General features: G+C 45.0%; 1 protein-coding gene across 3 annotated transcripts; it reads left to right on the top strand.

Moving 5' to 3' along the window:
• Window positions 1-414: 414 nt before the first annotated feature.
• LOC115147209 (ras-related protein Rab-40C) lies at window positions 415-16,874 on the top strand. 3 transcript variants are annotated; one of them, XM_029689319.1, is made up of 6 exons: window positions 415-628; window positions 4,461-4,521; window positions 10,368-10,428; window positions 12,404-12,481; window positions 15,020-15,242; window positions 16,179-16,874. In XM_029689319.1, the coding sequence occupies exons 1-6, from the start codon at window positions 487-489 to the stop codon at window positions 16,451-16,453; spliced, it is 840 nt and encodes a 279-aa protein (XP_029545179.1). In that variant the 5' UTR covers window positions 415-486; the 3' UTR covers window positions 16,454-16,874. The 3 variants fall into 3 exon arrangements, with proteins under 3 accessions (XP_029545179.1, XP_029545186.1, XP_029545169.1); XM_029689326.1 differs by lacking the exons at window positions 415-628; window positions 4,461-4,521 and adding exons at window positions 6,049-6,725; window positions 9,709-9,779; XM_029689309.1 differs by lacking the exons at window positions 415-628; window positions 4,461-4,521 and adding exons at window positions 6,049-6,725; window positions 9,695-9,779.
• Window positions 16,875-22,251: the final 5,377 nt, after the last annotated feature.

The following is a 22,251-nucleotide window of genomic DNA, read 5'->3' as shown; positions in this document are numbered from 1 at the left end:
GGTTATAAACGGTATTGAGGTTGGAAGATCAGGATTTCTGCTCGCAACTTGCTTTCAGCAGTGACGTTATTTGAACCACCACGGGTACCCTGCCTAATTCCTGTCCAAGGGATGTTTTGGTTTTGAGCTGCACACCGTACTCCTTCCTGCAAGCTGTCTAACCTGGAGGGACTTTTTTTTATTAATTTTGTCCACTTTTGCTGCATCATTCAGACTTGCCAAGCTACAATGGTGGTCAGGTGTTTTAACCTGTAGCAGCGCCTCAACCCCACCTCGACACACAACAGTGGGCTGGCCGTAGGGCTAATCAAGGATTCTGAACTGAAGGACCACACAGACTCTTGACTCCTCTAACTTCTCTGCTGGAATAGAAGATACCTGTTTCCCCCCCTCTCTCCAGCCCCCCCCCCCCCCCCTTCCTTACCTGCCTCCATCCTCTCCCCCTCCTCCCCCAGTGTGTGAGGGTACAGATGTGAGGAAGGCAGGATGGGTACCCAGGGCAGCCCGGTGAAGAGTTATGACTACCTGTTGAAGTTCCTCCTGGTGGGGGACAGTGATGTGGGGAAAGGGGAGATACTAGACAGCCTACAGGATGGATCTGCAGAGTCCCCATACGCTTACAGCAGCGGTGAGTCACTACCTCTGACTTTGCTGATAGCTACTTTATTGAGGAAAAATGTACTTACTGTGATGTGTGGTTGTCCAACCGAGCTATCTGAAGATGAGTGCACTAACTGGAAGTCACTCTGGATAAGAGCTGCTAAATGACTAACTTGAAAATGTACTGCACACACGGATACATACACAGATACACACACACAGATACATACATAGATACACACAGACACACATACATTAACTCTTGGCAGCAGCTAAGGGGGATCCCTAATAAATAAAAATACACAGACACAAACACGCATAGACACGGACACACACAGACACACGGACACATAACAAAAATGTACACACAAGGATACACACACAGCTACACACACCATCTAAAAACAGACACATGTACAAGTCCGCTGTGTGTGGTAAGTGAATAATCTTTTCCGTTCCTGTAAAAACGTCTGTACAATGCAGACACATTCATATTGTCTCACTCATACTCCGCTCACTCCTGTGTTTATAATCTAGCTAGACTTCTCCCAAACAAAGGTCCAGTCACCGTCTCACTAACTAATAATGCATGAGCTACAGCAGAAGGGTCAGTAACTGAAAGGTCGCTGGTACCAATACCCGAGCCGACAAGGTGAAAATCTCTGCCTTAAGTGCCTTAAGGAAGGCCCTTAACCCTAATTTCCTCCAGGAGCGCCGTACTACTGTCTGACCCTGTAAAACAACACATTTCACTGCACCTATCGTACTACTACTGTCTGACCCTGTAAAACAACACATTTCACTGCACCTATCATACTACTATGGCTGACCATGTAAAACAACACATTTCACTGCACCTATCATACTACTATGGCTGACCCTGTAAAACAACACATTTCACTGCATCTATCATACTACTATGACTGACCCTGTAAAACAACACACTTCACTGCATCTATCATACTACTATGGCTGACCCTGTAAAACAACACATTACACTGCACCTATCATACTACTATGGCTGACCCTGTAAAACAACACATTACACTGCACCTATCATACTACTATGGCTGACCCTGTAAAACAACACATTACACTGCACCTATCATACTACTATGGCTGACCCTGTAAAACAACACATTACACTGCACCTATCATACTACTATGGCTGACCCTGTAAAACAACACATTACACTGCACCTATCATACTACTATGGCTGACCCTGTAAAACAACACATTTCACTGCACCTATCATACTACTATGGCTGACCCTGTAAAACTACACATTACACTGCACCTATCATACTACTATGGCTGACCCTGTAAAACAACACATTTCACTGCACCTATCATACTACTATGGCTGACCCTGTAAAACAACACATTTCACTGCACCTATCATACTACTATGGCTGACCCTGTAAAACAACACATTTCACTGCACCTATCATACTACTATGGCTGACCCTGTAAAACAACACATTACACTGCACCTATCATACTACTATGGCTGACCCTGTAAAACAACACATTACACTGCACCTATCATACTACTATGGCTGACCCTGTAAAACAACACATTTCACTGCACCTATCATACTACTATGACTGACCCTGTAAAACAACACATTACACTGCACCTATCATACTACTATGGCTGACCCTGTAAAACAACACATTACACTGCACCTATCATACTACTACTGGCTGACCCTGTAAAACAACACATTACACTGCACCTATCATACTACTATGGCTGACCCTGTAAAACAACACATTTCACTGCACCTATCATACTACTATGGCTGACCCTGTAAAACAACACATTACACTGCACCTATCATACTACTATGGCTGACCCTGTAAACAACACATTACACTGCACCTATCATACTACTATGGCTGACCCTGTAAAACAACACATTACACTGCATCTATCATACTACTATGGCTGACCCTGTAAAACAACACATTACACTGCACCTATCATACTACTATGGCTGACCCTGTAAAACAACACATTACACTGCACCTATCATACTACTATGGCTGACCCTGTAAAACAACACATTACACTGCACCTATCATACTACTACTGTCTGACCCTGTAAAACAACACATTACACTGCACCTATCCGGTGTATTTTATTTTTAAATAATAAAGTTTTAACATGAGAAGCTTTTCAAACCAGACCTTTACTCCCACCCCTGGTTTGAATGACTTCTCAGTCCTACAACAAGCCCTGTATTCTAGAGTACACACACACACACACACACACACACACACACACCCAGCAGGTCCCCTGAGAGTGTAGCTACACAGTCACCATGACCTTAGCCCTAGGAACACCAGATGCCTTCTATTCTGGTTTGTCAGGGTGTGTTGAGTCGGAGACGCCCATTAGCTCCCATCATGCTTGGAATCATAGCTTCCACGCCAGTTTATCAGGGTGTTTTTTTGAACTGCGTTCGTTGTCCTTGTTAAGTCATTTGAAAGGCTGTGTGGTTTCTTTGTTTCTTTTTCTTCAATACAATAACATTGTGGCCGGGAATCCCCAGTCATTATCGTTCAGAGCTAGGGGTGTCTACAGGCTAGCTGTCGTGTGACTGTCTGAGTCCTGGAGGTTCTCAGTGGAGAGGGGAGGTTGTGACAGATTCATACCCGATGGGGTGAGCTCTCCTTGGGCATGAGGAGAGGGGACCTCTGCCTGTCTGGGTGTTATGGTGCTGCTGGATGTGACAGCTTACTGCTGCTGATAGTTGGGGGCGATGGAGGGAGAGAGAAGAGAGGGATGGGGGAGGGGGGGAGCAGGGCTGCTGGTCTGTGGCTTCAAAAGAGCTGCTTCACACACTCCCAGCTCCATCAGAGAAATCCCCCGGAGATATGGAGAAGATAGAGAATAACTAATGTATATGCGAGAGAGAGAGAAGGGGGAGATGCTCTGTCTTCATGAACTATCTAATGTTACACCTCTATGGGGACAAACACTGTTCATGATACAGACTGTTCACACCTCTATGGGGACAGGCACTGTTCATGATACAAACTGTTCACACCCCTAAAATGTTGCAGATTTAAAGCTTATTTCCTTACAATTCTATACATTTTGCCATGTCTAATGTGTATTCATGTGATATTTGAGTGACAAAAAAAGTCATGTCTATGGGCTAAAAAAGCGTTATCTGACATGGACTAGTTGATGTGGACATTTCTGACAGGTTCTAAATATCTCTCTAAGAAATGCAATGACTGACATGACGAGGAACTGATGATGTACTACCCAACTACTATTATACCTTTCAAGAGTAAGTTTTTAAAGCTGGACTGAGTTCCTTTAAAATAAAATAATGCAAGTTGGTGAATTTTAAAATGTTATTTAACCTTTTTTTTTTACTTGGAAAGTCAGCTAAGAACAAATTCTTATTTACAATGACGGCCTACCCAGGCCAAACTCTAACGCAGACGATGCTGGGCCAATTGTGAATGAGCCTGGAATCGAACCAGGGTCTGTAGTGACGCTTCTAGCGCTGAGATGCAGTGCCTTAGACCGCCGCGAAAGCAGTAATTTGATTGGTCAAGACGAGAGCAAAGATTTCTCACCCAAATGGAGAACTGCAACACAGGCACAACATGTGTCCTTTTACATTCTGAAGCTGAACACACACACACACACACACACACACACACACACACACACACACACACACACACACACTGCTATAAGGACAGGTGACCTGATAAAGCTTTTTAATGTCTAATACCTCTCCCTTCTTTCTCTCACCCTCCTCCCTACCACTTTCTCTTCTGTCTTTCAACCTCCCCCTCTCTCTCTCCCTCCTCCTTCTCTCCTCCATCCAGGCATCGACTACAAGACCACCACTATTCTGCTGGATGGGAGGAGAGTCAAACTGGAGTTGTGGTTAGTACATTGTCGTGTCTTTGGGCATCATTAAACTGAAGACATGTTTATCAAATTAACTCCCTGTAATTATTATCACGCGATTAAACTGATTAATCGTTTAACTGTAATTAACTAGGAGATCGGGGCACCAAGGAAAATATTCAGATTACAAAGTTATAATTTTCCTAATATAAGTTTCCTATATTATAACATTATATATTATATTCTATTATAGTATAGGCCGATTATCTTCTGGTTTAAATGGTGTATTTTACCTCGCGTCCAGTCTCATTCTAAACGTCGTAAATTGTTGTATCTGCACGAATCCAGTCTTTACTAAAATCATCCATACATCAATTGTCTTAAAAACATTTATTTGCTAAACTAAGTAATTCACAGAAAGCATACAAACAGTAATTATCATCACAAAGAAATGGTGAATTAATATGCCCTAGTGGGCTAAACAGGCATGGCTGGTGTCTTGTTAAACAAAGGGTCATAAAGGTCAGCTGAGGAGGCACTACAGAGTTCATAAATATTAACAATTGATATGCTAATCCTTTGTACATGAACGCTCACTCATTCGGGAACAATTGCAATCAATATATATTTACGCTCAGTGTGTCGTCGGGATCCTTGTTGGAGAGTTTTTGTCCTGTTCTCTCTCTCTCGGTTAGAATGGATCTTTCAAAGCGACATTCATTAATGTCGTTATAGAATGGATGTTTCGTCGGTCTTCGTGTTCAATGATATAATTTCTAGCTGCAGACTATTAATTAATATCAAAGACTTGTTATTATTCTGTCGGTATCGATAGTCTAAAAGTTTAACCATGTGGTATAGTTAACTTTTAGTAGAGGAATTGGATGGTCAAACCTTGGCTCTCTCTTCTGAGGTAAGCTGGTCTAGTGAAAGTAACCCTGGGTGGGGGTTTTATTCGTGAACATAGAACAGGCTTGTCACATGACGCCTGGTCCTGTCTGTGTCCCTGGGGGGCGTGCCGATGACTGAGTTAAGCTTGGTACAGAAATCCAATTCTATCACATTAACATCAGTACATAGCATCTCAACGTATTACAAATAGCTTTATCCTTATTAATACATTTTATACCACCATGTGGATGCAAGTCTCATAGCTGAGGCTATTATATAAACAGTATTATGGTAATATGGCTATATTGTCTCTTCTGAGTACCACAAAATTGTACCAAGCGGACTAGTTCGTAGCTGGATTCTTCACCAATCTTTTATACCTTCTCCAGAACATAAATGTCGTTCGGTTCCCCAATTCTGTGAGTTGGAAGAATTTCCTGTGTGTCTCTATGAAACCCCTCTGTGTCTCTCTATGGGCCATGCGGCAGGAGATTCTCCTCTAGAATTTTACCACCCCTTCACACAGGGCCTGGGTGGGGGGAGGTAGGTTGGGGGATGGGGGGAGGGGGAGGGGGGTCAACTGTCCTCCCTGTACTCAAAGAGGGCAACGTCATGACAACATCCTACGTGTTGTTAGCCGGCACCCAGCGGTTGTCATCATTTTTTTTGTGTGTGTGTGTGTGTGTGTGTGTGTGTGTGTGTGTGTGTGTGTGAGAGAGAGAGAGAAGTCAAAGGAGGTAAATTAACTGATTAAAAATACATAAGTCCTCATAGATAGTATCATCTCTCTGTTAACACCCTTAAAGTGGAACTGACAGCGTTTTAGCAACATGAAATCTTAATCTGTTCATGTACACCCCAGGAAAAATATGACAAAAATGTTTTTGACATCTTCTGACAAGCGAGCACTTAGAGATGGTCATTTTCACGTTTTCATAAATTCTTAGAATGTTTGGGAATGACGTAGAGTAAGGCATTGGTGAACATTCTATATCAGTATAGAGTGGAGAAGCTGCCGTGCGTTTGGACAATTAATAGACACTGCAGTAAATAAAACATAATAAAAACATCCAGGACCAGAGTCTCAGTAGACCGGTGCGCAATAGCCAATCAGAGCTTCAGTAGGCCTTTATGCAAATAAGCCATGTTAACTTTACCCAATCACCACTCGGATACACATCTCCCTTTCGTCTCACCAGAGCCAATCAAGTTCCAGATTCATCTTCTTGTCATCTTATCCTCAGCTAATCAACATACAGCTTTCTCTCTCACCAGTCAGACTACAGGATACAGTGATATGAGATGTTCTCTTTCTGGAAAGATAACTGAACCGTGGGTGGCATATAAAGGTTTATTATGAATTCATGATACATCGGATAGGTGCAGTGTTGTTTTACAGGGTCAGACAGTAGTAGTATGATAGGTGCAGTGTAATGTGTTGTTTTACAGGGTCAGCCATAGTAGTATGATAGATGCAGTGTAATGTGTTGTTTTACAGGGTCAGCCATAGTAGTATGATATGTGCAGTGTAATGTGTTGTTTTACAGGGTCAGCCATAGTAGTATGATAGGTGCAGTGTAATGTGTTGTTTTACAGGGTCAGCCATAGTAGTATGATAGATGCAGTGTAATGTGTTGTTTTACAGGGTCAGCCATAGTAGTATGATAGGTGCAGTGAAATGTGTTGTTTTACAGGGTCAGCCATAGTAGTACGATAGGTGCAGTGTAATGTGTTGTTTTACAGGGTCAGCCATAGTAGTATGATAGGTGCAGTGAAATGTGTTGTTTTACAGGGTCAGCCATAGTAGTATGATAGGTGCAGTGTAATGTGTTGTTTTACAGGGTCAGCCATAGTAGTATGATAGATGCAGTGTAATGTGTTGTTTTACAGGGTCAGCCATAGTAGTATGATAGGTGCAGTGAAATGTGTTGTTTTACAGGGTCAGCCATAGTAGTATGATAGGTGCAGTGAAATGTGTTGTTTTACAGGGTCAGCCATAGTAGTATGATAGGTGCAGTGTAATGTGTAGTTTTACAGGGTCAGCCATAGTACGGTGCCCCTGGAGTAGATTAGGGTTAAATGCCTTCCTCAAGGGCACATCGAGAGGTGTTCGAACCTTTCGGTTACTGGCACAACGCTCTAACCGCGAGGCTACCTGCCACCCAGGTCGTCACTACCTGTCAGTTAGTAGAGTTGTGTGAAACAGTCAGTCAGTCAGGAGAGTTGTGTGAAGCAGAAACGGTCAGGAGTGTTGTGTGAAGCAGTCAGTCAGTCAGGAGAGTTGTGTGAAGCAGTCAGTCAGTCAGGAGAGTTGTGTGAAGCAGTCAGTCAGTCAGGAGAGTTGTGTGAAGCAGAAACAGTCAGGAGAGTTGTGTGAAGCAGTAAAGTAGTGCTGGACAGGACCTACCCAACCCTGTCTGTGGTGACAGATGCATCGATCTGCCCTCTGAGTAACAGAGATCAATAGTTCATTTCAACTCTGTACGGCTGAAGGCCTTTTGGCTTTGGGAAGCTAGGTGGCCATTTTGGAGCGTAGAAATGAGCGGTCTTATATTTGTTCCATTTCCCAATGATGGTGACCACTGTGCTCTAGGAAACTTTCAACACTCTAGAAATAGTTTTATACCCTTCCCCAGATATATGCCTCGTCACAATTCTATCTTGGAGAACTACGGACAGCTCCTTGGACATGGTGGAGGTTTCTCCTCTGACGTCGTGGTGGAGGTTTCTCCTCTGACGTCGTGGTGGAGGTTTCTCCTCCTCTGACGTCGTGGTGGAGGTTTCTCCTCCTCTGACGTCGTGGTGGAGGTTTCTCCTCCTCTGACGTCGTGGTGGAGGTTTCTCCTCCTCTGACGTCGTGGTGGAGGTTTCTCCTCTGACGTCGTGGTGGAGGTTTCTCCTCTGACGTCGTGGTGGAGGTTTCTCCTCCTCTGACGTCGTGGTGGAGGTTCTCCTCCTCTGACGTCGTGGTGGAGGTTTCTCCTCCTCTGACGTCGTGGTGGAGGTTTCTCCTCCTCTGACGTCGTGGTGGAGGTTTCTCCTCCTCTGACGTCGTGGTGGAGGTTTCTCCTCCTCTGACGTCGTGGTGGAGGTTTCTCCTCCTCTGACGTCGTGGTGGAGGTTTCTCCTCCTCTGACGTCGTGGTGGAGGTTTCTCCTCCTCTGACGTCGTGGTGGAGGTTTCTCCTCCTCTGACGTCGTGGTGGAGGTTTCTCCTCCTCTGACGTCGTGGTGGAGGTTTCTCCTCCTCTGACGTCGTGGTGGAGGTTTCTCCTCTGACGTCGTGGTGGAGGTTTCTCCTCCTCTGACGTCGTGGTGGAGTGTTCTCCTCTGACGTCGTGGTGGAGGTTTCTCCTCTGACGTCGTGGTGGAGGTTTCTCCTCCTCTGACGTCGTGGTGGAGGTTTCTCCTCTGACGTCGTGGTGGAGGTTTCTCCTCCTCTGACGTCGTGGTGGAGTGTTCTCCTCTGACGTGCTCTGTCAACTGTGGGACCTTAAATAGACAAGTGTGTTTCTTTCTAAATCATGTCCAAACTATTGAATTGGCCACAGGTGGACTCCAAATTGTAGTGACATCAAGGATGATCAATATAAATACACATGAGCTCAATCTGTAGGGACATAGCAAAGGGGTGTGAATACAAAGAGGTATTTCTTGGTTTCATTTTAAATACATTTGCTAAAAATGTCTAAACAGTCAGTCAGGAGGGTTGTGTGAAACATTATCAGTCAGGAGAGTTGTGTGAAACATTGTCAGTCAGGAGAGTTGTGTGAAACATTGTCAGTCAGGAGGGTTGTGTGAAACATTGTCAGTCAGGAGGGTTGTGTGAAACATTGTCAGTCAGGAGAGTTGTGTGAAACATTATCAGTCAGGAGAGTTGTGTGAAACATTATCAGTCAGGAGAGTTGTGTGAAACATTATCAGTCAGGAGAGTTGTGTGAAACATTATCAGTCAGGAGAGTTGTGTGAAACATTATCAGTCAGGAGAGTTGTGTGAAACATTGTCAGTCAGGAGGGTTGTGTGAAACAGAAAGTACTCCAGATTGAATTTACGAACACACTCAAAATCGTAACATGTCCAGCTAGTCATTTGTTATGCTAACAAGCTAGCAAGAGGTTGCATAGCAACAGCATCAACTTCCGGTAGACAGGTGAAATGCTAGTACGCTCAACTGAAACAACACTGTTCATTTACCGTATACTAAAATGAACTAATAGTATATACTCATTAAGTATGTAGTATATACTCATTAAGTATGTAGTATACAGTATGTTAGTATGGGTATTCGAACACAGCTAAGGTCTTTACAGATGTTCAGTTTACTACCAACAGACCCCAACGCTCTACCTGCACAATCTGATGAAGACTTTATACCCTCCTCAAAGATCAGACAGGAAACCAAGGTATTTATGAGGTAGTGTAGTTTAGGGGCGTTGGCCGAAAGAGAAGTCATGAATACTTCTTACTCTACCCTTTTTTCTGAAGTGCATTATCTGGGTTTTATCTTGGATAATCATTTGCTACACCACAGATTGACACTATGTGAAAACGGCACATTTTCTACGTTTTGAGGAAACAAATATAATGTTAAAAAGTTTTATCCGATGATATCATCAGAAGTTAAAACATTTTAAAAACAGTGATATTCAAACAGTGATATTTGTGATGACGTGGGGAGCAAGATAATACCCTCCTGGCTAGAAACTCGATACAGGTTTTTAAAATCACTGTTTTTCTTACTTTGAATCCTATCCTGTGATGTCACAGATAAAACTTTTTTTAGGACCTTCTCTTTTTAACCACGGATCATAGAAACGCAGCGTTTCCCATGTAGACAATATGTACGGTGCTGGAGATGATGAATATGAGGTTGAAAAGTGGTGGAATTGCCCTTTAACTGTGGTTAACTCATCTCTCTCTCTCTCTCTCTCTCTCTCTCTCTCTCTCTCTCTCTCTCTCTCTCTCTCTCTCTCTCTCTCTCTCTCTCTCAGGGACACGTCAGGACAGGGGAGGTTCTGCACCATCTTCAGGTCCTACTCCAGAGGGGCTCAGGTAGGAACACACATTCTGCTGACATGGTACACACATTCTGCTGACATGGTACACACATTCTGCTGACATGGTGTGTATCTTTACAGTTGAAGTCGGAAGTTTACATGCACTTAGGTTGGAGTCATTAAAACTTTGTTTTCAACCACTCCACAAATTTCTTGTTAACAAACTATAGTTTTGGCAAGTCGGTTAGGACATCTACTTTGTGCATGACACAAGTAAGTTTTCCAACAATTCTTTACAGACAGATTATTTCAGTTATTCACTGTATCACAATTCCAGTGGATCAGAAGTTTACATACACTACATTGACTGTGCCTTTAAACAGCTTGGAAAATTCCAGAAAATTATGTTATGTCTTTAGAAGCTTCTGATAGGCTAATTGACATAATTTGAGTCAATTGGAGGTGTATCTGTGGATGTATTTCAAGGCCTACCTTCAAACTCAGTGCCTCTTTGCTTGACATCATGGGAAAATCAAAAGAAATCAGCCAATAATTTTTTTTTGTAGACCTCCACAAGTCTGGTTCATCCTTGTGAGTAATTTCCAAACGCCTGAAGGTACCACATTCATCTGTACAAACGCAAGTATAAACACCATGGGACCACGCAGCCGTCATACCGCTCAGGAAGGAGACGTGTTCTGTCTCCTAGAGATGAACGTACTTTTGTGCGAAAAGTGCAAATCAATCCTAGAACAACAGCAAAGGACCATGTGAAGATGCTGGAGGAAACAGGTATAAAAGTATCTATATCCACAGTAAAACGAGTCTTATATCGACATAACCTGAAAGGCCGCTCAGCAAGGAAGAAGCTACTGCTCCAAAACCGCCATAAAAAAGCCAGACTATGGTTTGCAACTGCACATGGGGACAAAGCTTGTACTTTTTGGAGAAATGTCCTCTGGTCTGATGAAACAAAAAAAAACTGTTTGGCCATAATGACCATTGTTATGCTTGGAGGAAAAAAGGGAGGCTTGCAAGCCGAAGAACACCATCCCAACCGTGAAGCACGGGGGTGGCAGCATCATGTTGTGGGGGTGCTTTGCTACAGGAGGGACTGGTGCACTTCACAAAATAGATGGCATCATCATGAGAAGGAAAATTATGTGGATGTATTGAAGCAACATCAAGACATCAGTCAGGAAGTTAAAGCTTGGTCGCAAATGGGTCTTCCAAATGGACATTGACCCCAAGCATACTTCCAAAGTTGTGGCAAAATGGCTTAAGGACAACAAAGTCAAGGTATTGGAGTGACCATCACAAAGCCCTGACCTCAATCCCATAGAAAATGTGTGGGCAGAATTGAAAAAGCATGTGCGAGCAAGGAGGCCTGCAAACCTGACTCAGTTACACCAGATCTGTCAGGAGGAATGGGCCAATATTCACCCAACTTATTGTGGGAAGCTTGTGGAAGGCTACCTGAAATGTTTGACCCAAGTTAAACAATTTAAAGGCAATGCTACTAAATACTAATTGAGTGTATGTAAACTTCTGACCCACTGGGAATGTGATGAAAGAAATAAAAGCTGAAATAAATCATTCTCTCTACTATTATTCTGACATTTCACATTCTTAAAATAAAGTGGTGATCCTAACTGACCTAAGGCAGGGAATCTTTACTAGGATTAAATGTCAGGAATTGTGAAAAACTGAGTTTAAATGTATTTGGCTAAGGTGTATGTAAACTTCCGACTTCAACTGTATATATTATTAGTATTATTGTTTCATGTACTTCTCTTTTTGACCTGCACTGTTGGAGCTTAAGCATTTCACTGTACCCTGCAATTACATCTGAGACTCTGTGCATATGACTAATAAACTCATCTAATCTAGTACACACAATCTAATGACATGGTACACACACATTCTACTGACACAAGTCCCCTACTGAGTGTTTTTGGCTGGCCCTGTCTGCTCCTCTTACTTCTATAAACAGGACATAAAGAACAATGCCTGATGTGTGTGTTCTCCAGGGGATCCTGCTGGTGTATGACATCGCAAACCGCTGGTCGTTCGAAGGCATCGACCGCTGGATACGAGAGATTGACGAGGTATGGAGGGAGGAGAGGAGGAAGGGAAATAGGAGAGGTGAGAGAGGAGGAAGGGAAATAGGGGAGAGGAGGGTAGAGGATAGGGAGGGAGGGAGGGAGGGAGAGGAAAGGAAAGGAGAGACCTTGTCCCATAGTCCTCAACACACCTCTGTGAACAGAACAGAATAGGCCCAGAGTACTGCTGTAGACACCCATGTCCTTCCTGATGGCTGGGATGCAGAAGCGTAGAGGACATCCTCCCTGTGTGTGTGTGTGTGTGTGTGTGTGTGTGTGTGTGTGTGTGTTTCTCTCTCAGGGGGTGGTGTTTTGTGAAGATGTCTTTCCTGGTTCACCTCTAGTCTACAGTACCCTGCAACTGGACTCCTGTCATTCAGAGAGCGAGAGCGGGAGAGAGAGAGACAAAAGGGGGGGAAGGGGAGGAGAAAGAGGGGGGGAGAGAGACAGAAGAGGGAGGGAGGGAAAATAGACTAGAGAATTTGATTGGTAGAATGAGAGGTGAAGCCGCTAGAAAGACCAGGGCCCGTTTCCCATAGCGATGGAACTCAGGCTTACGAGTGTTTTAACCATGTATCTCTCCTACAACGGCCCAAGATGTAACATGCGTTTCCCAAAACACCATGCAGAGAGAACGTTCGTTAAGTGCGTTGTTGCAGCGTGTGTCAATACTGATAGGATGGATACTGATAGGATTGAAAGAAAGGAAGCACAGTTCTCAGATCAGCGTTCTCCCTTTCCAATCGTACCTTAACATTAGAATGATTCCACAATACTGACGACAGATCAGCTCCTAGAGAGATATTATCAACTATGGCTACAAGTATATTGAGGTGGTTTATTCTAATGCTTCCCCTAATGTAGTCCACTACATTCAGATGTGCACGTTGCACATGAAATACACTGAGTGGACAAACACACCTGCTCTTTCCATGACATAGACTGACCAGGTGAATCCAGGTGATCCCTTATTGATGTCACTGGTTAAATCCACTTCAATCAGTGTAGATGAAGGGGAGGAGACGGGTTAAAGATGAAGGGGAGGAGACGGGTTAAAGATGAAGAGGTGGAGACGGGTTAAAGATGAAGAGGAGGAGACAGGTTACAGATGAAGAGGTGGAGACAGGTTAAAGATGAAGAGGTGGAGACAGGTTAAAGATGAAGGGGGGGGAGACAGGTTAAAGATGAAGGGGGGGAGACAGGTTAAAGATGAAGGGGGGGAGACAGGTTAAAGATGAAGGGGGGGAGACAGGTTAAAGATGAAGGGGGGGAGACAGGTTAAAGATGAAGGGGGGTAGACAGGTTAAAGATGAAGGGGGGGAGACAGGTTAAAGATGAAGGGGGGGAGACAGGTTAAAGATGAAGGGGGGAGACAGGTTAAAGATGAAGGGGGGAGACAGGTTAAAGATGAAGGGGGGGAGACAGGTTAAAGATGAAGGGGAGGAGACGGGTTGAAGATGAAGGGGAGGAGACGGGTTAAAGATGAAGAGGTGGAGACGGGTTAAAGATGAAGAGGTGGAGACGGGTTGAAGATGAAGAGGTGGAGACGGGTTAAAGATGAAGAGGTGGAGACAGGTTAAAGATGAAGAGGTGGAGACAGGTTAAAGATGAAGGGGTGGAGACAGGTTAAAGATGAAGGGGAGGAGACAGGTTAAAGATGAAGAGGAGGAGACAGGTTAAAGATGAAGAGGTGGAGACAGGTTAAAGATGAAGGGGAGGAGACGGGTTAAAGATGAAGAGGTGGAGACGGGTTAAAGATGAAGAGGTGGAGACGGGTTAAAGATGAAGAGGTGGAGACAGGTTAAAGATGAAGAGGTGGAGACAGGTTAAAGATGAAGGGGAGGAGACAGGTTAAAGATGAAGAGGAGGAGACAGGTTAAAGATGAAGAGGTGGAGACAGGTTAAAGATGAAGGAGACAGGTTAAGCCTTGAGTGCAAAAGGGGATGCAACTCAATATGAGGAAGGTGTTCTTAATGTTTTTTACACAGTGTATATTGAGGGAAAATGTTTTTTAGACAGTAGCGTACAAATAGCTAAATAAAACTCAATTGAATGTATCATTCCAATATATAGGTAGTGTGTACTGTATGTATCTTTTAATATAGTCATCTGGGTTTTCATCTGGGCCTTTATCATTCCCTTGTTATGCAAAGAAACAGGCAGCTTTGTATTCAATGTCACAGAAAGATGAACATGTTGATGTTGTGTATAGTGGAGATCATCTGTGTATAAAGTGATGCGGTAGGGTAGAAAACGCATCTAACCACGTACTTGGCTGCTCTAAGAGTGGTCTGAGGCAATCATTAAATAACAAGCTTTTTCAACACCAACTTTAGTAATGATGCTTTTGGGAAACAGCTGGGAGATCTACGAAGGGTTCTAACGATGAACGTGTCCTTAACATGCTTTTGGGAAACTGGTCCCTGATCTTTCTGTTATCTGAAAGAGACAATTCTAACAGTTCCAACCAAGGCTTTCTATTACTTACTACTGTTTTCTACTTCCTGTAAATCACTTAAATGCCCCCCTCTCCCTCCCATCAGCATGCCCCGGGTGTACCTCGTATCCTGGTCGGTAACCGGCTCCACCTGGCGTTCAAGCGTCAGGTTCCTACGGAGCAGGCCCGGGCGTACGCTGAGAAGAATGGCATGACCTTCTTTGAGGTCAGCCCACTCTGCAACTTCAACGTCATCGAGTCGTTCACAGAGCTGTCTCGCATCGTCCTGATGAGGCACGGCATGGAGAAGTTCTGGAAGCCCAACAGAGGTAGGAGGGGGTGGGGGGAGGACCTTGACACTGACATTTTTAACAAGGAGTACATGTGCTCCTAATTTAAAAAATGTAGGAACACAATAAAAAGTATTCAAGGTATAGATTATATAAATGGGCAGTAATTACAAAATCCAGGGTTTTAGGAGCACCAGAAGGAAAATAATAAGATGCAGCCTACATAAAGCTGTCCTACTTTTAATATTGTGCCATTTAGCAGAAGCTTTTATCCAGTGACTTAGTCATGCATACATACATTTTACGTATGGACGGTCCCGAGAATTGAACCCACTATCCCGGTGTTGCAAGTGCTATGCTCTAGCGACTAAGCTACGGAGGGCCGCGCTCTAGCGACTGAGCTACGGAGGGCCGCGCTCTAGCGACTGAGCTCCGGAGGGCCGCGCTCTAGCGACTGAGCTACGGAGGACCACTTTAGAAGCACATCTAAAGAAGTTCTCCCTTGTTCCTTTCTGAACCACCAGATGTTTACTACTGGTAAAGTTACCACATGATATCTTTCATCTGTGGTTAGCAGGTTGCTAGCTAGCTAATGATCTGTGGTTAGCAGGTTGCTAGCTAGTTAATGATCTGTGGTTAGCAGGTTGCTAGCTAGCTAATGATCTGTGGTTAGCAGGTTGCTAGCTAGCTAATGATCTGTGGTTAGCAGGTTGCTAGCTAGCTAATGATCTGTGGTTAGCAGGTTGCTAGCTAGCTAATGCTCTGTGGTTAGCAGGTTGCTAGCTAACTAATGCTCTGTGGTTAGCAGGTTGCTAGCTAGCTAATGATCTGTGGTTAGCAGGTTGCTAGCTAGCTAATGATCTGTGGTTACAAGGTTGCTAGCTAGCTAATGCTGTAACAGGACAGAACAAGGTTGTTTTAAGGTTAGCATCTCTTGTGTATGAACTAACTCTCTCTCCTCCCCTCTCCCCCCAGTCTTCACTCTCCAGGACCTGTGCTGCAGAGCGATTGTCTCCTGCACGCCTGTCCACCTGATTGACAAGCTGCCGTTGCCCGTGGCGATAAAGTCCCACCTCAAGTCCTTCTCTATGGCCAATGGGATGAACGCAGTGATGATGCACGGACGGTCCTATTCTCTGGCCAACGCGGCGGGCGGGTCTAAAGGGAACAGTCTGAAGCGTTCTAAATCTATCAAACCCCCCCAGAGCCCCCCACAGAACTGCACACGCAACAACTGTAAAATCTCCTAGTGATAGACCCTGTCTGGGGGAGGGGGGAGACTCACACCCTAAACACACTGAAACAGGAGGGGACAGACAAGCTGAGGAGAGGATGTGTAGGGCCTGTGGAGAGAACCAAGTCTGAGACCTACCCTACACCCTGAAGGGAACAAATACCCTGAAACAGACCTAGCCCTTACCCCATACCCTAACCCTGGGGGAGGAGAAACCCTGGGGGAGGAGAAACCCTGGGGGAGGAGAAACCCTGGGGGAGGAGAAACCCTGGGGGAGGAGAAACCCTGGGGGAGGAGAAGGAGAGGAGGGTGGTGAAACCTACTGTAGGAGGAGAGAGGTGTGTGTACAGTACACAGACTTGAGGAGACCCGACCAGACATTTCTGGTCAACCCTCGTCCATAGGAGGGGCTTGGCCCCCCCCCCCCCCCCCCCCCCCCCCCCACTGTGCTGGAGTAGTAATACACCCAGAATACACCCAGAATATATCCAGAATACACCCAGAATACACCCACACCAGAATACATCCACACCCAGAATACACCCAGAATATACCCACACAACATCCACATCCAAAATAAATCCAGAATACATCCACACCCAGAATACACCCACACCCAGAATACATCCAGAATACATCCACACCCAGAATACACCCACACCCAGAATACATCCAGAATACATCCACACCCAGAATATACCCACACAACATCCACATCCAGAATAAATCCAGAATACATCCACACCCAGAATACATCCACACCCAGAATACACCCAGAATATACCCACACAACATCCACATCCAGAATAAATCCAGAAACCATCCACATCCAGAATACATCCACACTACATCCAGAAACCATCCACATCCAGAATACATCCAGAATACATCCACACCCAGAATACATCCACACCCAGAATACATCCACACCCAGAATACACCCAGAATATACCCACACAACATCCACATCCAGAATAAATCCAGAAACCATCCACATCCAGAATACATCCACACTACATCCAGAATACATCCACACCCAGAATACATCCACACAACCCTACTGAGTTCTAGTGTTTTCCCCTCCTCTCTTCTTCCCTCCCTTTCTCTCTCTGTTGATCAGAGTGTTGCCTCCTGCTGTCCCATGATTCATATGTTAAATAATAGATGTTCTCTTCATGGATCTCTGCAGCTTTTTACATCCTTCTCTCTGCCTGCTCTCCCTTTCCATCTCCCTCACTCTGCCTGCTCTCCCTCTCTCTCCATCTCCCTCACTCTGCCTGCTTTCTCTCCTCACTCTGCCTGCTCTCCCTCTCTCTCCATCTCCCTCACTCTGCCTGCTTTCTTTCCTCACTCTGCCTGCTCTCCCTCTCTCTCCATCTCCCTCACTCTGCCTGCTTTCTCTCCTCACTCTGCCTGCTCTCCCTCTCTCTCTCATCTCACTATGCCTGCTCTCTCCTTACATCTCCCTCACTCTGCCTGCTCTCTCCTTACATCTCCCTCACTCTGCATGCTCTCTCCCTCCCTTCTCCCTCTCTTACACTTTACATCTATCCATCTCCCTCCCTTCCTCTTTACCTCCCCCCATCTCCCTCTCTCCTTGTTCTTTACCTCCCTCCATCTCCCTCCCTCCCCCCTTCTCCCTTCCCTACCCTCCTCTCTTATCTTATTGTCTTCTCTCTCCCCAGAGTCATCCAGTCTGCCTGCCAGTTTTCCTCTCATTCCTTTCTCTCTCTCTCCTTTCCTTTCTCTCTCTCCTCCATTCCTTCGTTTCTCTTGCTCCTGCTCTCCTCTGCACCAGTTTCCAGTGCAGCCAGTGAACGTCACCCTATTCCCTACACAGGCTCTGGTCTAAAGTAGTGCACTATGTAGGGAATAGGGTGCCATTTAGGACGCAGTCCCAGACTCACCCAATGAAGCCTGGTCGTCAGGCTGAGTGGTGTTCTCTTCTCACTGCAGGGCGGCCATATTGTTTTCCTACACAGACAGTCAGCGACGTGAGCATGGAGCCCCAGAGTTCAGGGAAATCCCCTGGGCATCAAAGCTATTTTTCTGCCTTATTGTTCTGTGTTTTACTGAACTAACTTGTCCCTCTGGTCTCAGTCTGCAGTGCCAACCGCTAGAAGGACAGACTCTTCTATGGATGTATGAATGGCCTTTTCTCATTTGGGAAAAAGTCTGTCCTCTCTCCGTCTTCTCTTCTGCGTGATCCGGAAACCGATAAGTGGTCGAGTGGTGCCAATTAGTTAGTAGGCGATTGGAAGAGGCTCCTCCCCTCCTCGATAGTCATGTGTATCCTACCTGAGTATCACGTTACACATTTATTGGGGATTCCACCCTGTATAAACATAATTTGCCTGATGATGCGTGAGTGGAGAGGAGTCTTCATTTTATACAAGTAGCATTTTCATCCACGTTCCCTTCTCACCGCCTCTCCTCGATAACCTTTGACCTTTTTCAAAAGGAGGCGAGAGAGGGAGGCAGGAGTTGAGCAAATGTAATTGAGAAAAGGCCTTTGTTTTATGTAGTTTGTATGCAACAATTGCATCCATCGCCTCAAAGTCCAGTATTGTATGAATGAAGAAAATAGGACTTTAACTCTGTCTGCTTTTTATAAAGAAGCTTCTCCCCCACAGCCTTTTCCCAGGCCTCCCTCTCCGTGAGGTTTTCCTGGTTAGGCCACATGGTCAGGTCATGAGGTCAGGGAAAACCTCTAGGTCTGGTAATATCAAAAGGTTGTCATGCTGTTCTTTCAAATGGCACCCTAGTCACTATGGCCCCTGGTCAAAAGTAATGCACTATCTAGGGAATAGGGTGCCAATAGAGTCCTAATAGTGATCTGTTAGTTGTAGACTGTAAAGGAGGGAAGAGGTGTTTGGTTCTTGTGCAGCACATCATAATATGGACCCACTACCTTCAACATGTAGAGAAGACGAGCTTTCAACAATACCTTTTTGTCCTTCATTTTAAAACTTTTTGACATTGTAATGTGTTTTATTACGACACCACCCTTTGATGTTGACCTTATAATAGTCTGACATTAGGAAGGCCTCAAATTACACCCTATTCTTCAAAATAGTGCAGTACTTTTTAAAATAAGTGCCCTAATATGGGGGAATAGGGTGTAATTTGAAACAGAGATATTATATTTTTTTCCTTCTCAAATTATTTCTTCAGATGGGATTAATGTTATTATTATGATGGACTGTTTAAAAAAATAATAATAATTAAAAAAAGTTTGCGAAGAATGATTTGTGACCATGTCAGGAGAAGGGCCCCGTTTGGGGGTGTCCCTGATGTTGCCTGAGTTGAGGTTGTGCGTCCCAAATGGCACCCTTATATAGAGCACTGCTTTTGAACAGAGTAGTGCACTTGATAGGAAATAGGGGGCCATTTTAGACTAAGGGAAGAGAAATGATGGTGAACACAAAATGTAAACACTATGGTTGTGTCCCAAAAAGAACACTTTATTACCTATGTAGTGCATATCCCAATGGGCCCTGGTCAAAAGTAGTGCACTGCATAGGGAATAGGATGCGATTTGGGATGCATACCTATTTTCCTTTGGTTGTAGCTGCTGCTGGGTAATTTAAACAAGGAGTGTGTGATCGAGCGAGCGCAAGAGTGTTTTAAAAACACAAAAAAACAAGTCGAAAACATGTTGTTTTTAAATTATTGATTGTACAGTTTTAGGCTAGGGTATGAAAAGCAGACTTTTTTCACAATAAAAACTGTTCTTAACGTTATCAAGTTGTATGGTGTCTTCTGTGATAAATAAAAGGTTACATATTTTTTTTTTTTTACTAAGCAAGTCAGTTAAGAACAAATTCTTATTTACAATGACGGCCAAACCCTAACCCGGACGATGCTGGGTCAATTGTGCGCCGCCCTATGGACTCCCGATCACGGCCGGTTGTGATACAGCCCGAACTAGGGTCTGTAGTGACGCCTCTAGCACTGAGATGCGGTGCCTTGGACCGCTGCGCCACTCAGGAGCCTGAACCAGGGTCTGTAGTGACGCCTCTAGCACTGAGATGCGGTGCCTTGGACCGCTGCGCCACTCAGGAGCCTGAACCAGGGTCTGTAGTGACGCCTCTAGCACTGAGATGCGGTGCCTTGGACCGCTGCGCCACTCAGGAGCCTGAACCAGGGTCTGTAGTGACGCCTCTAGCACTGAGATGCGGTGCCTTGGACCGCTGCGCCACTCAGGAGCCTGAACCAGGGTCTGTAGTGATATAGCCTCTAGCACTGAGATGTGGTGCCTTAGACCACTGCACCACTCAGGAGCCTGAACCAGGGTCTGTAGTGATACAGCCTCTAGCACTGAGATGTGGTGCCTTAGACCACTGCACCACTCAGGAGCCTGAACCAGGGTCTGTAGTGACGCCTCTAGCACTGAGATGTGGTGCCTTAGACCACTGCACCACTCAGGAGCCTGAACCAGGGTCTGTAGTGATACAGCCTCTAGCACTGAGATGTGGTGCCTTAGACCACTGCACCACTCAGGAGCCTGAACCAGGGTCTGTAGTGATTTAGCCTCTAGCACTGAGATGTGGTGCCTTAGACCACTGCACCACTCAGGAGCCTGAACCAGGGTCTGTAGTGACGCCTCTAGCACTGAGATGTGGTGCCTTAGACCACTGCACCACTCAGGAGCCTGAACCAGGGTCTGTAGTGATATAGCCTCTAGCACTGAGATGTGGTGCCTTAGACCACTGCACCACTCAGGAGCCTGAACCAGGGTCTGTAGTGATATAGCCTCTAGCACTGAGATGTGGTGCCTTAGACCACTGCACCACTCAGGAGCCTGAACCAGGGTCTGTAGTGATATAGCCTCTAGCACTGAGATGTGGTGCCTTAGACCACTGCACCACTCAGGAGCCTGAACCAGGGTCTGTAGTGACGCCTCTAGCACTGAGATGTGGTGCCTTAGACCACTGCACCACTCAGGAGCCTGAACCAGGGTCTGATGTTCTATTGTAAAGGGATAGTTTAGATTTGACATTAAGATGTTTGTTTCTTTATCTTGAAAGCAATCTATGGACAAGGAGTGATTGCAATCCACACTTTTGTTAAACTAGACATTGCCAACAATAAGTTGTCTCAAAGTCTGACCAAAACTTTGACACAAAGGATGCATTTACACAGGCAGCCCAATTCTAATCTTTTGCCCAATTATTGGCAAAACATCTGATCTCATTGGTCAAAAGACCAATTAGTGGCATCAACGTCTGAATTGGGCTGCCTGTGTAAACAGCCTAAGGCCAGGGTTTGATCAGATAACCCGTGGTAACTGACATATACAGCATATCATTGTTTTTGTTTAGGTGGTGGCAGATGTGTGACTGCTTTGGAACTGTCAAACCGGTTAAAAAAATCTAAAGACCAAAACCTTGACCCACTAACCAGAGGTAATATTGTTAGTTTATCCTTTGTAGAGAGGTTAGAGGTGCATGTAGAAGTGTCGCCATAACCAAATATTGTTGTGGGTTTTATGAATATCAAGGCAGACACACGGTGAATTTGGATCCTCGATCTCATTGGTGTGATAAGGTCCATGTGGCTAAACAGCAGATTTTTTATCAATGTTCTGATTGGCCAAAGTGGTCAAGCCTCTGACGGACCTCTGCAGTGCACATACACAGCCTATAGGTCTTCATCCTTCTAGTCACCACCAGAGAGACGACAGGGAAGAAACCACCATCCCTCTCGGCTGCTATACATATTGCTATACACCATAGACATGAGTATCACAGCATCTCAAAGAAACACTGCCATCTACTAGCCCCAATACATACACACTAACCTCGTCCCCAG

The sequence above is a fragment of the Salmo trutta genome, chromosome 1 (genome assembly GCF_901001165.1).
Source record: "Salmo trutta chromosome 1, fSalTru1.1, whole genome shotgun sequence".
Classification (NCBI taxonomy): domain Eukaryota; kingdom Metazoa; phylum Chordata; class Actinopteri; order Salmoniformes; family Salmonidae; genus Salmo; species Salmo trutta.
The sequence above is the reverse complement of the archived record's forward strand: the minus strand, read 5'-3'. Positions and strand labels throughout refer to the sequence as shown.

Coding starts and splice junctions, on each gene's coding strand:
- LOC115147209 (XM_029689309.1), top strand. CDS start 6,521: ATGTTAACTTTACCCAATCACCACTCGGATACACATCTCCCTTTCGTC. Junction 12,482..15,019: donor GGATACGAGAGATTGACGAG/GTATGGAGGGAG, acceptor CCCTCCCATCAG/CATGCCCCGGGTGTACCTCG. Junction 15,243..16,178: donor GTTCTGGAAGCCCAACAGAG/GTAGGAGGGGGT, acceptor CTCTCCCCCCAG/TCTTCACTCTCCAGGACCTG.